The 16,817-nt window shown below is 55.1% G+C and overlaps 5 protein-coding genes across 5 annotated transcripts; 2 read left to right on the forward strand and 3 right to left on the reverse strand.

Annotated features, from left to right (window-relative positions):
* Nucleotides 1-3,213: 3,213 nt before the first annotated feature.
* B0H18DRAFT_1012806 (uncharacterized protein) lies at nt 3,214-3,625 on the forward strand. The gene has a single exon (XM_048029069.1). It carries the CDS (start codon nt 3,232-3,234, stop codon nt 3,466-3,468), a length of 237 nt encoding a protein of 78 aa, XP_047892389.1. The 5' UTR covers nt 3,214-3,231; the 3' UTR covers nt 3,469-3,625.
* A 2,471-nt stretch (nt 3,626-6,096) lies between these two features.
* B0H18DRAFT_1120056 (uncharacterized protein) lies at nt 6,097-8,283 on the reverse strand (the record flags this gene model as incomplete). Its single annotated transcript, XM_048034045.1, has 8 exons — nt 6,097-6,146; nt 6,198-6,405; nt 6,487-6,776; nt 6,844-7,003; nt 7,059-7,659; nt 7,715-7,856; nt 7,917-8,139; nt 8,191-8,283. The coding sequence occupies 8 exons, from the start codon at nt 8,281-8,283 to the stop codon at nt 6,097-6,099; spliced, it is 1,767 nt and encodes a 588-aa protein (XP_047892390.1).
* A 2,269-nt stretch (nt 8,284-10,552) lies between these two features.
* B0H18DRAFT_438819 (uncharacterized protein) lies at nt 10,553-11,689 on the reverse strand. The gene is made up of 6 exons (XM_048038106.1): nt 11,560-11,689; nt 11,397-11,504; nt 11,265-11,323; nt 10,861-11,161; nt 10,668-10,797; nt 10,553-10,606 (listed from the first exon to the last, which is right to left on the reverse strand). Exons 2-5 carry the CDS (start codon nt 11,447-11,449, stop codon nt 10,764-10,766), a joined length of 447 nt encoding a protein of 148 aa, XP_047892391.1. The 5' UTR covers nt 11,450-11,504; nt 11,560-11,689; the 3' UTR covers nt 10,553-10,606; nt 10,668-10,763.
* Nucleotides 11,690-11,927: 238 nt separating this feature from the next.
* Nucleotides 11,928-13,597, forward strand: B0H18DRAFT_1120057 (uncharacterized protein; the record flags this gene model as incomplete). Its single annotated transcript, XM_048034046.1, has 2 exons — nt 11,928-12,822; nt 12,882-13,597. The coding sequence occupies 2 exons, from the start codon at nt 11,928-11,930 to the stop codon at nt 13,595-13,597; spliced, it is 1,611 nt and encodes a 536-aa protein (XP_047892392.1).
* Nucleotides 13,598-14,923: 1,326 nt separating this feature from the next.
* B0H18DRAFT_1012850 (histone deacetylase complex protein) lies at nt 14,924-16,797 on the reverse strand. The gene is made up of 7 exons (XM_048029070.1): nt 16,669-16,797; nt 16,376-16,621; nt 16,256-16,319; nt 16,146-16,203; nt 15,542-16,092; nt 15,432-15,487; nt 14,924-15,374 (listed from the first exon to the last, which is right to left on the reverse strand). Exons 1-7 carry the CDS (start codon nt 16,729-16,731, stop codon nt 15,180-15,182), a joined length of 1,233 nt encoding a protein of 410 aa, XP_047892393.1. The 5' UTR covers nt 16,732-16,797; the 3' UTR covers nt 14,924-15,179.
* Between the last annotated feature and the right edge of the window lie 20 nt (nt 16,798-16,817).

Below are 16,817 nucleotides of genomic sequence, written 5' to 3' on the forward strand. Positions count from 1 at the left end.
CGCATAGTCATACACCCGCAGCGGCCATCGCGGGCGGGGTCGTCGGAGGGGTCGGCGCGCTCGCCCTCCTCGCCCTCCTCTTGCTGATGTGCCGCCGACACGGCCATCGCAACGGATCAGGGAGCCCGAACATCGATTCCGCAGCGAACGTGGACCCGTTCATCTCCCCAAACATGCTGGAGTCCTCCCATGATCGCGCTGCACCCCCGATCGGCGCCGTCCTCGCGTTCGCAGGCCCGGGAAAGGGAGCACCCGGGTACGCGGCGTCTTACGAGCACGCTAGCGAGGGCGACAGCCCGCCTGCGAGCTTGCACGCGGGGGAGGTGCCATCGCCCACCTCCCCTGCGCCTGCGCCGAGAACGGCGCCACGGAACGTCAAAGCGCCAGCCCGACGCGAGGCGCTCTCACGCAGGGTGCGCGACGTCGAGACTGTCCTCGCTGACCTGCGCCAGGGCCGGTCTGTGCCATCTGCACAGGCGGCTCCGGGCGCCGCGCTGTATCAGGCTGCGGATAGGCCGCCGCGGTGGAGCAGGCTTTTTGCGCTGAGCCCGCCTCCGGGGGGATGGAGGATCTGGGAGGGCGGATCGAGAGGTTCCAGGTGGAGCTAGACAGGTTGAGGGCGGAGCAAGAGATGTCGAGGGGGCGGGAGCCGCCGCCTGCGTATGATGTGTAGCCATCCAATTAGGCCGCGAGACGAGAAATCGGGTATACCAGATGTGTTGCGTGAGGAGGGGCTACGACGTGCATGCCCTCACGAGAGTTTACTGTGGGCAAATGCAATAGGCCATCTGTAGAGAGAGCAGGAAGATGGTGGCACCGCCATGGGCCTTATCTTGGTTCTCTGGAGTCTGGATAGAACGTGTTGACCCCCCTTATGCTAGTGTTTAAGTCTAGGAATGGCACACTGACTGTATACTTAGTAACTTGAACTTGTGCCTATCATGGCCCGCTTCACGATGTTCCTCAATCCAAGATTAGGTCAATGTGGTGGTATGTTGCATGAATTCACGTACCGTTCTCTGCAGCCCCCGATTCAGCACTGCTTGTCTGGCTGCAGGACGCTCGAATACGGGACGTCTTCAAAGCCAGCTATGACTCGTACTGACAAACGCGTACGCGCGTTGCGCCGGCGGATACTGGTCTGCGCTGGCTTCGCAGTTCACTGCCACCTGTGCCATCTCAGTTCCGCTAGGGGGAGCCGCAGAGTAGCGTACACACCTCCAGAACGAGTCAACGTGACCGGATTCCAGACGTGTATGGAGATGCGAACGCTGACGTAGAAGGCCAGAGCGTTTACGGAATTGGAAGCCTGGGCGGAAGAGCGTCGATAACGATTCGGATGTGGAGCGCCATCACAGATCCTTTCGTCCGTGTGTGAGCGACAGCACATTGACTCCGTGAATGAAGAATCGTAAGTAGACTCTGGTGTATCTCCACCGTGATTAAGACCCGATGGAGCAGCGCAAGCACCATGTAGCGACAGTGTGTGAGAAGTCGGATTTCTGGAAATTTCTTTGTACAGCAACGGCGTAGAGGAACTCCGGGACGCGCAAGATCCACGTTGATCAGATGGGTTTCGAATATTGCATATGCCAGGCCGTCATCCAATTGGGATTGTGCAGAGATGAATATCGACTCTGGCCTCATCGAGAAATGTCACTCATAGACATGTAATATCCATGCGATGACATTCCTGGGGGTCACGATCCTGTGCTGGCATTTTCTACGCGGTTTACGATTGGTGTTCACAACTTTGATTCAGATAACAACACACTCACATTCTTCCCGTGTGACGCCGTGCAGGTGTGGATGGATCGAACAGAAGTCCAAATATGTGGATCGGTAGAGAGTCGCGCGCGGTCTCCATACTCATCGGAGAGAGACGTCGTCTGCTTTGCAAAGAGCGCCTAGGAGTGTTGTCCGGACCTAGAACGGGGTTTTAGGCCGCATTTGTGGACTTAAGCACGAGTCATAGATGAGACAGAACGTCGAGCACTCACATTTCGCCCATGGATGTCCGCGGAATCGCTGTTAGCCAACTTTTGTCATCCGCTGAATATGTGGCTGTTGCATTTGAATTTGATACACCGCTTTCGCAGTTGTGTTGGATGCTGGTTGGATACTCACTTAGCTGAGGAGGTCCGCTGGCAATAACTGTGATCAGTAGTAAGACGCCAATGACCCCGGGGCGCACAAGATCCGTACGATTCGCGAAGAAAGCGGTGCCTCCACGCGAACTCGTGATGCGCCGCTAGCATCTCCACCGGCGAATCTCGACATGTCGGTGCGGAAGAAAGACCGAACAGGCTTGGAACCGGCGGGAACGTAAATGATCTTGGAGTATGGCTCTTTGCTGATCTGGTCCCCGGCCACGCGAGAGCTGGACACCGGTGGCTTGGTATCGAGGGGTGGTTCAGGCCCCTCTCGGGATGTTGGCGGGTGGCCCTACAAATCAGATACAGCGCCGGAGATGATGGGGAATTGTAGTGTCGCGTTGTGCATCACGATCATAATTGATTACCACGGTATGCACGAGTTCGAACTGAACTGAGTCGCACTGTTGCGCGCATCTGCAGAAGTCAGTCGGAACATCTCTGCGTAGATGGCACAGAACCCGACCTCGAACACCCAATGGTACTAGAAGCAAATCCACACGTAAGTTCGAACAATGCATTCGACGCAATATCAGCATGCTGACCCGCTTGTAAGACCTGTCACTCCTTTTGAGAGGTTCGTTAGTCAATGACCGTCGTTACATTGAGTCAGGATCCGTTGACTTCGCGTCGGTGTCTTCCGTGCCTGTGTGGGGGTGTGGTCCCTGCTTCAAACGCACGGATGCCGAGGCTGACCGTGTGCAGGGAATGAGCTGTACATCTAGTGGATAAGCTTCTCAATAGATCGTGTGGGAAGTCAACTTAAAGCCTCACAAGGTCCGGAGACAATAGACTACTTCATGTAAAACAATCATGGGCCCCGATGTTCTGTTTCACGCATACACCGCAAGATCCTAGGGTCGGGAAGCGTCGACTCCTCCTCTTTGCACGGCCGGCGTTGCGACTGACATTCACGAGCCCGACGTGGTTCTGTAGCCAATCACAAGACTACTCTGCACTGTACGGCGTGTAGCGGCATCTTCTTGTCCGATCAAGTCGATCACGCTAGATCCGCATCGACGTCTTCGTGAAGCCATTCCTCATGCTGGGAGTCGGCCTACACAGTTCTTTTCAAAGCATGCACGTTAAGAATAGCGAGAGCCTGACATGCAGCCGAGATACCGAGACTCACGAGATGCATTTCTGGACTGAGCCAGAGCTAGCCCCGGGCTATGTGTACACAAGCGCACAATATTCCCTCTATGTGCTCACCTGTGTAATATCACAAGTCAATAAGAAGATCACTGCTGAGTTTAGGGTCACCCCAGATGGCGTATTGACCGAGTCTGGATTGGTGAATCCGTCGATCTTATAAAGTAAAGGCAAGTCAGTGTGCGGGAACATCATGAGTAGGTAACACGCTTCTGATGATAGCATACTATTCACTGCCCCCGTAGACTATGCGGAGCCACACTTCTCTGGGCCACAAATTCTTCCGCGTAGTTCGAATAAGGCTGTTCAAATGTCGACGAGGATTGACGAGGATGCCTGCAATTTGATTACAGTTACCTGCTTTCTGAAAGAAACAAAACAACTTTAGCGAGGAAGTAGTCAGGATGGCGTGCGCACCTTTAGCTGAGTTGTGAAGTGATAAGTTGCATACTCACATACTAGCGTGGCCCTCTAGAACTAAGAAACACTACCTGGTGACCAGGACAGGAAGACGCACATATGCAGCGCGAGTGACATCGCTGGCTCCTCCTCCGTCGACCGTAGGCAGAAGAAGCGCTGGCCCTCCGGTCATGGACGGGTAGCGAGGATAATTCCCACGCGGATTTGGCCGATGGGAAAGTGGACAAACGTCGTGTGCAAACAACTGTAATCCTTCCACGTGATTGTTTTCCTCTTTGAGCCAAGGGAACGTAGTACGTCTGCGCGCGTTGGGTCTCTCTGCCTAACCCGCATCTCTCTGGGAGCCCGGCCGCACCTTCCTCATCTGGCTCTCGATGGTGGCTAACATGATACATGCATTCTCTATGTAATGCACGCTCAAAGGAGAATATAGACCGTTACAGAAATCTAGCGACAACGCCAATCATTCCACTCACGACAATGGCAGCGCGCCTTCTCAATATTGGTCGCTTCTAGACGACGGCTCTGCAATGCGCTTCTGGGTAGTACAGTTTGTACTTGTGTTGTACGTATTACCCTTTTATTTGAGACTCCACAGCTTGCAGGCTGATGGTGCATCTAGATGACATGAGTACTATGCTTCGACCGAAACACCATCTACGGCCATTATCCTCCCCGGCGGTCAGTCTGACCCAACCTGCTCGCGCCGATTCCTCTAGCTGATAAAACAGCTCATGAACGATCTTCAAGTTCTCGGGCAAAGGTATCAACGACGACATTCACATCGAGACTGGATTGACTGCCTGAAGAATATTTAACAACCTGGTCGCATTATCCTCTGCATGACCTACACTGGAAGCCGATCGCATACTTCATGGTCGTGCCCTTCTGTCATCCCTCAGGACATGCAATATTGATTTTTGAAGACCTAGGGGGGTGCACATAACAGTCATTACTTCCCTTGAGTCCGCGGACTGCATCCATGCAGGATGATAGCGCAAGGGTATGTCTACGTTCTCACCGGCGTACTTCCACGTCGTGATCATCATTCTTTATGCGTGCTCCAACACCCAGTGGCATGTCTCCGAGTTCCCCTTGCAGCTGGAGTGTTATTGACTGCCCGCCGAGTGCGGTATCATCTGTCGTGTTTGATCACGCAGCCCTGAGTTCCGGGCACACAATAGTGAGACTCAGGGTCTACTCAAGCGGGAATGTTAGCCGTTTCGGTGGCTGTAATGCGGGTCCTTCCAGGCCGATTATGCACGCAGGTCTTCGGAATGTCGTCTGTAGGGATCACTCATCTTGAGCGCTCTGGGAGATGATAGTGCTTCGTTGGAAGCGCTAGGCCCTAGCCCGTCGGAGAGCGCACCTTTTAATCTCGGAACCTACAGCCATAGAAGGGTAGCTTCCCATCCCAAACTCAGCTGTCAGCCAGCAGGAACGACGCATCCAGATAGTCGCTGGCGATGGTAGCTCTCTTAGGTCTTCCATGGCGTAACGGGGCGGTGAATATCGGGAAACAGACGCAACGGTGAGCCGGGTCCACTAACTGAGGAAAATTGGAACTTCCACAAGAACTGATCTCCGGTGCGCCGTAGAGCAGTTCCTGTAAAAATTGGGGTTGGAGAAACATAACCGCTGGTGAACGGGGACTCGTACCGTCTTCACATTGTGGTCTAGGTATCTCCGGAGCTCGGCGACATGGTAAGTATCCATCTTCATATGCCAGATGCTTCTACTCAGCAAATGCTCATGGACTTCCATCTCGTCGCCTAGACACAGAATTCACCTGAGATACATGCACACCACTACGGCATCCCGGGGAATAGGTGGCTTCATTTCGCTCTTCACATTATCCGTGGCGTGAAGGATGGACGGAACTTTGCAAAGAGTTGGAGCAACGGTGTTCAATCATCGCGAGGATCCGATCCCGTTCAGAACAACCCGATACATGTCTCCAAGCTGTGCGTAAGGAGACAGGAAGAGACGATAAGCACAGGTTTTGGAGATCTCTCGCCTAGTATACTCTCAATCACCGGTGCGGCGATCAAGTGCGGGATTATCACAGGACGTCGTGTTGCTGCTTCATGCCTATGTAAGTAGTAAGCACTTTGTCTCATGATCAAGTTACTGCCAGTGATGTGCGCGTCGCCATCAATGGGGATAACGGGAAAGGACAATCACATTAAAGGCGGTCGATGAACATGAAACTATATCGCCGATCACAACTGCGCCACTAGCATCGATGAGGCTGAGTGTACTGAGCAGGGATTAGGCTCTAAGGGTGGAAGACTTGTATACATCTAGAACATTGTGTAAATCGCACAGGGTGGGTGAATCAGCAGTTCATCGACTCACCTTCAATCTTCGTCTATCGGGTCGATTGCTCGAGCTCTTGCCGGACTTTCGCAGCTTCCAGTGCTGTAAATGAGTTAGAATTGGTGTTCAGAATGTACTTGAGAGCGAACTCACCCATCAGCGGAGACGTTTGCGCAAAGGTCGTCATCGCCGTCAGGACCTTCTGAAGGGCGGCGATGAGGCCGTCATGGTCCGCCTCGACGTGTTGTTGCTGATGAGCGCCAGCAGCAGCTTGGTCCGCGAGCAATGAGGTCGACGTCCAGATCATACGCAACCTGACTATCTCACCAATCAATACTCGGCACACTGCCGTCCATAGCACCTGCAGGCAACGTGGGGTCAGCATGGTGTTTGAGAAGGGAAGTGCGCAAGAGCATCCGGCGGTGGAAAGTACGAGACATACCGCCATGATGGGATCCACGTAAGCGAGGGCACCGAGGTTCACCGAGTCAAAGGCAGTGATGGCTCTCCGAGCGGCTTCTAAATCCCTACCCGGGCCCCCGTTCTGGCCCTGCCGCAGCGCGCTGAGGACTTGCATGCTCGCAACCAGGGCGAAGGTGTGAGTGACCAACAGATCCCGAGCGATACCTTGTTCGACTGCGCCGTGGAGAGGCGGCAGCGCGGCTATGAACTGTTCTATAATGTTCTCTAGCACGAAAAATTCAGCGGCAAATTGCTCTACGTATGCCATGGCTGGGATCGTAGGCGTAAAAATAAGTCAGCCAGCACCGGTGCAAGACATGTGGCAATCTAGGCGCACCAGGAGTCCATTGGGATGCAAGCCGCGAGGCACGCTCGAACAGTGCAGAGGCTTTAGCGCGCAGCGCCATCGGAGACGTTCCCTGTGTAATTTCGGGCGACATACCAGAAAGGAACGCCTGTATCGTAAGAGAACTGCGTAACATGGCGGGCAACCCACGCTGATAGATGCCGTAGTGAGGATCTTCTGATCAGGACTGTTTCGGATCTGCCTACCTGTGTATAGTCTTCTATCTGCAGCGGCCATGGGGTGTCGACTTGGGCGCCCGGAGAGCCGTTGAAGTGGGACGGTGATCCCGCTCTGACCGACCAGCTCTTGTCGAGGATGAAGACACTCCAGAAAGCGTTGATCCTCTCTCCTTCTTCCAGGGCGTCAGTCGGAGGTGCTAGGTCGACGTTCAATATTCCAGGCGGATTCGGAGTATTGGAATTGGATCTGAGCTTGTTCAGCCGGCAGCTGAGGCTAAGCGCCACAGCTGCGTTGGTGTGGTACCTTCCCTCGAGGGGCCGATTAGCGGCAAAGAAATAGTGGGCCAGCAGGACCTCAGCCTGGATGCTGTAGATGATATTGTACGGCGGCGCGCGCACCAAGGCCGCGGAGACAGACTGGACGGCGCGCTGAAGGAAAACAGGCTCGTGCGCAAATAGTGAGGCATTCCCCGAGAAATGCACGCCCCACAGGTACATCGCGTTCAGGAGAGCGGGCGAAAGACGCGCCTGGCGGGCTTCAGCCGCAGGGATCGACACGTACTCGCGGAAACGGCCATGATGGAGGAAGAACCCAACTTGGTTTGCATGCGGGAGAAAGAACCCGACCCTGACAGTGAATGAGCGAAGAGCGGCAATTTCAATAAGATCTGGCGTCTGCTTACAGCATCTGCACCACATCCGGCGAAGGTTCTGAGGTTGCGTCGAGGGCTGTCACGGGAGTGGCCTGCGGTATCAGATATGCCGTACCCTGTGTGGATGGACCTGCGGCCGCAGTAGAACTCGTTGCCACCGGTGTCAACTGGACTGTACGTGAAGATGATGATGGTCAGTATGTGCTGAACGTCTGAGTCATCACGCGCTCACGAGAAGGACCTGCTTGCGCTGTTGCCGTACGAGGATCATGTAGCGTCACAGAGGGCGCGACAGACTCTGGGTGTTCGAGCTCGTAGATACGTGCTTCAAGACGAGCGACGTTGTCCTCGAGCAGTTGGGTGGGACTCCTAGTAGGGCCATCCGTATATTCACAATCATATTCACGGTTCGTACGAGTGCAGGGCCCGCAGACTGGCCTTGCGCCATCGCATTTCTGAGAGCGCTGTCAGCATGATGCGTAGCACTAGAGCAGAACGACACGTACAAACTTGCGTCGACGACAGTTAAGACATGCGGAACCTCGCGGTGCCCTGCCCGAGCTGGCTGTGGGGGCGGCTTGGGATCCTTGAGCAGACATTGTTGAGTGTTACGAAAAGGAGACGACGAAGAGGGGACGCGTATTACTCGACGCGACTCTGCCACCTCAACTGCCGAAACGGCCGCTTTCTTATACTCACTACGTACGGGAAGGTTACGGGCCCGTCGGGAGGTGTAATCTGCACGAGACCGAAAACGAATATGTCGGAGCGGCGCCCTTCCGGAACAAGGGAGATAATTGTGACTTGAGTCAAGCCATTGCCTGAACCGAACCTCGAGGACGCCCGCGCCAATTTGGGGGAGCGCCCCGCGGTTCGTCGGCTCTCGGCGACGAGGGTACGGCCATACGAGCACGGCGAAAACGCGCCAGAGATGTGTGATGCCTCTCAGGCCCCGGACGGTGGCGTCGTCGCGCGGGCGCGGTACGGTACAAGCCGCACACCTGCGCGCCCATCTCAGATCCACTCCGGGCTGCCCTCGGGATCTTGTTTGCGCATGTATGGCAACGCCCTCCAGCTTCCGCTTAAGGCAACTCCCGACTCCGGCCCGCCCCGCCCGCGTGCACAGGAACTTGAACACGTCTCAGCGTCGCGCGCAGGCTCTGCTGCCGGGCCACCACGTCTGAGCATCGCCAGTCCGGTTGTGTGATTGGAAAATCGAGGTGGGGCGCAATTGGAAGTAGATCGAATGTCCACACTGAGATGCCGACGATGAATTCCTGATGCCCCCTGCTTTCCCCCCCGGTCCCACCGTGACTGTCCGTGAAACCTGAGGCCACAGCCACAACTCGTAACCCGTCCGTGGTCCTCGTATGCGTCATAACGGTCCCTGGAAGCAGCGCTCACCAATGATCGACCACGCAAAGGCTCACCCTCTGTGCCGGTCATCATCTGGCTTGTTTCGCGTCCCATCCGCGGCTCGTCGACATGATCCGCCCACCACGGGCCACTGACGGGCGACGCGATCGCGCAATGCACTCGCTGACGCGGTCTGTGTGGACGACGAGCACGCGGTCGCGGTACGGCAACAACGGAGCCCAGCGCGGCAAGCCCTGGGCAAGCCAGATGCCACCTCTGCTCCGACTCCAATGAACATGGATAATTTGGGATTGGCTTTGACCGATGTTCCACTCACTTGTTTAACATGTGTCCAGGGTCCGGAGCAGCTGCGCAGCCATGCTTGACCTGAAGCTTAACCTGATGAGGCTGAAAGAAAAATTGCGCGTAGCTACAGCTGGTAGATGCGTCTTCCGCTTCATGATGACTCTAGATTTGGTTGACTTTTCCGAGGCGAATGACGTTGCAATTGCATGTGCACACGCATTCACGCGTACCAAGTCGTCCCAAGGCACGGCGAGTCTGTGGCGGAGAGGTCGAGCAGATGGTGGTTCTCTGTTAGGATCAAGCCGCGATGCCTGAATTCAGAATAGCACGACTGGCGCGGAGGCGGATTTGGCCGTCGCGACTTTGGTTCCCTGCCAAGAGCCTCCCGATCATCTCGGTCGATCAGTCTCCGATGCGTCATTGTGGCTGAACCTCTTCCCAAGGGCGGGAAAGACCAATCGCACGCCACGAAACCGTGCACATGTCGATAATTCCCTGAACAATCTGTGTTGTGTGAAGGCATGGTTTGCAATGAGCGTGACAGAAACACTATCGACTGTAGCGGTGATTGAGTGCGTTTCCGCAAAATTACTGCAAGCCTCGCGACTATCGAACCCGAAGCGCCACTTCAGGTTCGGAATGTTACGGGAGTGGTAGACAGTGGGTAAAGCTCGCTACGAATCCCCAGATGCAGTGCCTCGTCGAAAATGCTTCAAATCTAAATGCATGTAGGTTCGTAAGTGGCGTCTTGTCCGCGGCCAGATGACAGAAGCTGTCTGCAAGACCCACTAGCTCCTTCGTCGGACCCGCTGAGGGTGCCCAGGATGGGTGACGCGCCTGGAGTGCCCCATACGTATGCTCCTCCTCGGGCTTCAGGGAAATAAGAGACAGGATACGTACCATGAGACCGCTTGCACAGCACTACTTATTCGTAGGTACGCTTCTGCGTCAGCTCGAGCGCTTAAGCCGACCGAATCGACCGAAGAGCATTCGGCCTACTTCAAAGCCGGGGCTGAGACATCTTGAACAGCGTAGTTTGCCGTATGAATTGACCGGAAGATTTGGGAAGATTTGCACTGCGTAAAAACCGCTCAGAGCAATGCGACCTTCGCACTCACCATGTCCGACCAGCGGGCTCCGAGGCCATGCAGTTTTGCAGAACCGCACAAAAGCGATGGAGAACCACAAGCGATGAGAGCATCATAGCGTACTGAGTCGAGGATCACTGAGAATTACTGCAGTTGGGGATACGGCGGTAGACTGTATGCCTGTGCATCAGTCAGCGGTGACTAGGAGGTGCTCGAGGCGGTGGGACACGCACGATTGTGTCTCTAACGCAAAGCCGACGTATTGTCAGCTCATGACCCTCAAATACCGTGCCCCGAGACTTGCTTTGCGATACGGATGATACCTTTTGTCAGCAGTGGCTAACCAGGAGAACAGTTCGAGGCCTGCTTGGGGCATGGGCGTCGTCAGCGCGCAGCGATCTCCGACTCCGATGGGGTAGGATGTACAAAGCGTGTTGCCTGATCGAGGGAGGCCAAAGGTTAAGTTGACAGGACAGGCACAGGCTTGGTAACACGCGACGTGCAGCACTGAATTGTTGGCCATAGTAGGCCATAGCATGACTCGAGGGCCAAAGCGTCAACGGAAGGTGGACAGCCTGGAGCCAGGACAGGAATACCGTGGCGCTTGAGATGCCGCGGCGCTCGCGATTGCCGCTGCGCCGCCTTTGGCTAGTGTGAATTGGTGTGCATAGCGTTGGTGGAAGCTGTGATGACATATGCGTAAGCTCCGAACAGCCAGGTCGGAGGTCTGTTTCGAGCATGTGGTTGTTGTCGAATGACGAGTAGACAACAAAGGTGAGGACGACACAGGAGTTAGTCATAAGTTTCACGTACCGCACTGTGCTACATACCAGATGAGATGACTCCGATGTTGTGAGTGTGCCTGTGTTTGGAGAATTGTGTGGTCACGCTGAGATCCAAGCGAATTCAAACGCGTGAAGAATCAAGATCAGCGTCGTGAGGTCCACCAAAGCGTACCTCACCGTGACGGTGGTGGTGGAAGCGTTCCACGAGCCGGTATCTGCGATGATCCCATCTGTTGTCAAGAGAACCCCGAGCTGCCCGCTTTTGTCGCTGTGGGTTCGTTGTTGCTGGTGGCTGTTGGTGGACGAGTGTCACAATTGGCAAGTAGATTGCGCGAGTTACCTCGACGGTAGCAGCCACGCAGATGTCATAAGCGGATGCTTGCCCCAGCTGACGTGCCGGACATGCGCTTCACTGCCCAGTGCAGAGCCAAAATATCATGCAGCCAGTGCAGTAAGTGGACTGGAAGAGGAAGAGGGGCTACATGCGTACGGAGCGCTGGGAGGCCCAGGAGATGGCGCCACGTGCACCGCCACAAATGGCAATACAGCCACCGGCGGGGAATGTTGACGGGGAAGTGGCAGACAGTCTCCTATATTCGGAGGCTGTCCTCCGTGCTTTCTCAGGTAGGCTTCGTTCGAACCGTCGCACCCCATCCGATGTGTATAAAGGAAGTGCCTCTCGCCTTGTCTCTCACTGCTCCTCCCCGCATGGCTCACTCACGCTTCAGCCCTGCTCACTTGTCCGGGTGTCCGCTCGCCACCGCTCCTGAACTCCCCAGTTCTGCGTCTTCTGACGCTGCAATCGACGCTGACGACCAGCACGAAACACTCACGAAACATGTCTACATCCCGCAGGAACTACTGGACAGCATCATCGACTGCCTGCACGATGACAGCGAGAGCCTGCGCGCATGCGCTTTGACCGCTCGGTCATGGCGCCCCCGCAGTCAAACCCACATTCACCACACCCTCAAGGTGACGTGCAGGTGGCAATGCACGCAGGCCGAGAACGTGTACAGCGACCCGGCGTTGGCATCGTGTATACGAGAACTTCACATCCAGGACTTGTCACTCAAGCGCTACGGTGACAGGGAGCACTGGGTGGACCAGTGCGTTCCCGCGATGCTTTCGAAGCTTAACCAGGACCACCCGCTCGCCATTGAGTCGGTCATCATACAGAATGGGCACGACATCGAGTGGGGCAGCCACCCGGACCCTTTCTTCCCCAACGTAACCAAGTTGACTGTTCGCCGGCTGGACTTCCGCGTCGGCGCTGAATTCACCTCTTTCATGCGCCACTTTCCGCGAGTCTCTTCTCTGACCCTCGACGACTTCACCATTGCCTACAGGACCCGCGACATAGCTGCGCCCGGCCCTCGACCCCCACTGCGCGATCTCGAGATCTGCAGCAGCCCCGGCCAGGAGTTCTTCATGAACTGGTTTCTCCACCAGTCCCCGGAGGACATTCAACTACAGAGTTTCGTCTATCCCATCGAGCGCTGGCAGGTTCGTGCGCCTAAACCGTCTCTCAAAGCGCTCGGAGCGTCGGTCAAGGATCTGACGATTGTGTTCGCCTTCGCATCGCCACACTATCTGTTGAAGGGTACGCCGCTCTATTGTTAGTCCTCCTATTGTTCCTGATCGTATCCGCAATAAAAATAGGCGACCCGCTTTTGCCACACCTCTCTTCCCTCCGCAATCTGACATTCGATCACACCACGCTCTTCGGCACGTTGTACGGCCCGCCCTCTATCCCGGTTCTGCTCAAGGAGATCTCTGCGGCTCACGTCAGCACTGTGCGGTTCCGCTTCATGCTCGACAACCAGTACACGCCGCTTGAGCAGAGCGTCGAAAAGCTGGAGCGTATCAACTTGGGGCACGCTGACACCATCCTTGATGACTTGCAGCCTTTCCACGAGCTCCAGGACGTGACCGTCCAGATCTGCTCCCGCGACTGGGCGAAACTCATGCGGCTGCCCGACGCCGACGATTGGATCGCAGCCGACACCGAACAGAGGCGCGTCTTTTCCGAGAAGTACTGTGTCACATCGCGGCGGCCGACTGACCTCTCTGCGCTGCGGGCGTCTAGTCCCGAGCGTGATCATCATCCAGACCCGGAGGTAGAGAGGGTGCACCGGGAAGCTGAGCTGAGCTTGGAACGGGGCAACATCCGGCGCGCGCGGTCAGACTACGAGAAGGCGAGAGACACTTGGGACCAGGCGACGAGCGTGGTCCAAAAAGCGTTGCCGACGATGGCGTCCCGCAAAATGCTCAGGATCGAGCCTCTGGATGATGCCGCGCCTGAACGACTGTCGAGTCAGCCGAGGTATTATAATGCTTATCAGTACGAGCGTGCGCATCGTGTTTTGTTCCAGTGAGTTCCGCGCTGTCTCATGCTCTCCGATGTGCGCTGACCAGTAAAACCTTTTCGCTTTAGCCTTGTATAACATCATCTCACTCATCGTTGTCACGGACTCAATCGGACCTTGTTGGCCTCGCACTCGATAAGTACTCTCTACCATATGTATGCGCTATTACTCGGCTATCGGCCTCACATGCAATCGTCTCCTCGCCTATGTAACCGTATGTGGTCTCCTCCGGACATTCTCATTCCTTCGCCTCGTTTGATCTATTTATTAGCAAACTCCGTCTGTTCCATCGGCAGTGGCATGTATCTGTAATTAGCAAGGCGTAGATGTCAGAATAAAGGGTTCAATTGTGTCGCATCTAGCACGCACCGGCTCAGTGCTCAACCTTTCTGATCGATTGGGGATGCGACAGTCCCGGAATCCGTGGCTGTGGTTTTTGACAACTGTGGGGACCGAGAGGCCGTTAATGCCTGACGCCTCCGACCAGAACCACTATCAAACGCGCCCGCTCCGTCGTTCCCACTGAGGAGTCTAAGAATAGATGGCCCACCGAATTCCCCACGCTTCAGTACCATTGTCCGGGGCCGCCACATCCTGCGGAGTGTGGGATACATCGCAGCCGCGACGCCTGGGCCCCGGCCACTGCGATCTGAGTCGTTGGAGACTCGGGTCTACGGAGTGTTAATCATGCATTGTACCGTTGCTAAGCGCTCAAGGTACGGTGCGTCAAGTACCGTACAAGGACTCTCAAAGATCCCGACTTCAATATGTATTTCAATGGTCGCGGTACACACTTATGAATATTTTTTGACACCGTTCAGGTGCTCCGGGTTCTGCCAGTGCAAGCTTCGCGGATAGTCTCGTAGCGCTCGCGCCGAAGTCGAGCGAGATCCGGATCGTACCAACCATACCGTGACGTACGTGCACCGATTCCAATCGGTCACCACCACAGACTAAGCCGAAATCCCGATGCCGAATTCAAGTAGCTGTGCGATGAAGAGCATCTCCGCGGATCCAACTTCTGAACCCGTCAGTTTCCTGTGTGGCACAGCGACAAGCACTGGGCCAGAGTCGGAGGCCGGTCCCGATTTCGGACTTGAGTTGAAGTTTAGATGCATACTTACTATTGGTGGGCAATCGACAATATTGTCGGTAGATGACGTAGCCCATCGACGGACAGTAAAGTGATCTGAACTTTTAACATTGATGGTGATGGACAGTATGAAGGGGGCCCGATGCTAGAGCGTCATTCCAGTATTGTAACATTCCACAGAAGCTACCGTCTTAGCCCTATTCATGATGTGCTTTGTTGCGAGGCGACAAATGCATTGGTATTGTGTGGATAGGGTTGACTTGTCATTGTGCAGTGTGAGCCTATGGCTTTGAATCCTGGTACTTCATACAATCAGTGACGTGACCTAATGTAGGTGCAAGCTTTCTACATGGAGACAGTACAGTATGCTGATACTCGTTCGTTTGTGGTTTTCCCTCTGAGCATAACCAGTATCAGCAGTTTTGAGTAAGGTGTTTGGGGTTCTACCTGTATTCGCATGACTGCCCCGCCCGGGTCTCAAACGGTGCCCCTACAGCCTTAGGTGCCAGTACACATTCTCTCCTCGATGATTTGTGCAACTCTTTCAAAGTGCTCGGTAATCTTCTCCAGGTATGCATCATCATTGCGGTCGGAAGCGTTACCCGCCGGTACGTCCAGAGTGAACGACGGAGCATACAGCGGGAATGCACCATGGTCTGGGATGTCGGTGTCCCGCTGCAGAGCTCGCCCAAGCTGCCCGAACCGGAGGTCAATCACACGCAGTTCGGATAAGATAACCAAACCACGCACAGCGATTGAAGTCATGTATGCCCATGCCCGTGCAGCGTTGGGATGGTTGTATCCACCTGTCGCTGTGATCAGAGAGTAACACGTCATCGCCAACAAACGTATGTGCTCACCGCCGCCGAGCATGAGCACCTTGCACCCCCATTGGTTGCAAACACGATCTATGCACCACCCCATACTTCCCTCACTATCATTTAGTGACCAGTTCCAGATGCCATGCGGGTCCCCCGCAAGTCCGTCGACGCCACACTGTACGATGACGCATTCTGGCTGGAAAGCTCCTTTGACGCGCTCGACTGATGGCCATATTCGAGCAAATGTTGCGTCCGTGGCACTCCGCTCGAGCGGCATCGACAATGTGAAAGGGTCGAACCGATCCGCGGAAGGGTCCCGTAGCGTCGCGAGAGACGAAGAGGGAAAGAAGCCCGGGGCACTGTGGTGAATAGACAGAGTCAAGATCTGTGGCCCCAGAGACGTCGCGGAAGAGTCCAGAAATGCCTCAGACACAGCGTCAGAGAAATGAAGGTCGAGATCGAGGTACATGACCCGAGGACGTCGCACAGAGGAGTCCGGCCCGCGGTGCATGCGTTTGAGGGTGAGTATAGCGAGAATGCAGTCAGCGACGTAGCAGAACCCGGATGCTTCTGACTTGCGTGCATGATGCCTGTTGTATCGTATAGGAGTAGTTCTGCTCGAATGCGGGGTGAATGGAGATACCTGCCGCCATCCCAACAGATTGCAATATCCGCACGATCCTCTCGGAGAGCACTAGCAGCTATCAAGGAACCCAGATGAAGCACACACATGCGATAGCCGAGGAGACCAACCTGTTAGAGTACCTCCTGCAACGAGGCGAACGTACTGACTGAGCCCGGCGAAAGGCGGACAGTCCTGTGGCAGAAGCGATGTTCAAGTCACATTAGGTGTCATCAAGCAGTAAATCATACTTCTTCGAGACCAAACTCCGCAACGTTTGAGTCATCAGGTGCACTTCCATTAGCAGGATTCAAGACAAACTGTAGATAATCCTGAGTGTGATATGCGCCAAGATCTTTGTTGTCAGCAGGAACAGGCCTTAGAACTTGCAAACGAGTATCTTTCGGACACTTTGCCGGGTCAAGCAGTCCATAGGCCTTGACAAGTGCATGGACCAGCAAAGAGCGATTGCTGTTTGACGGGAGTAAAGAGGATGCCTACAACACGATGAGCTTGTGCCACACGCGTAGCGTTCGATGCTGACCTTGACAAGCTCGTTGGATACGATATAGCATACTCGTCGTACGTGTTCAGACTCCCCGTCCATTGCGCAAGTAGACTGAGCAGGCGATGAACGCGTCCCGATTCAAGGGACGACGCGGGTGAGGGAAGGGATGAAAGCAATCAGCGGCC

This window comes from Fomitopsis serialis (assembly GCF_022376445.1).
Source record: "Fomitopsis serialis strain Sig1Antser10 chromosome Unknown B0H18scaffold_42, whole genome shotgun sequence".
In the NCBI taxonomy this organism is placed as follows: domain Eukaryota; kingdom Fungi; phylum Basidiomycota; class Agaricomycetes; order Polyporales; family Fomitopsidaceae; genus Fomitopsis; species Fomitopsis serialis.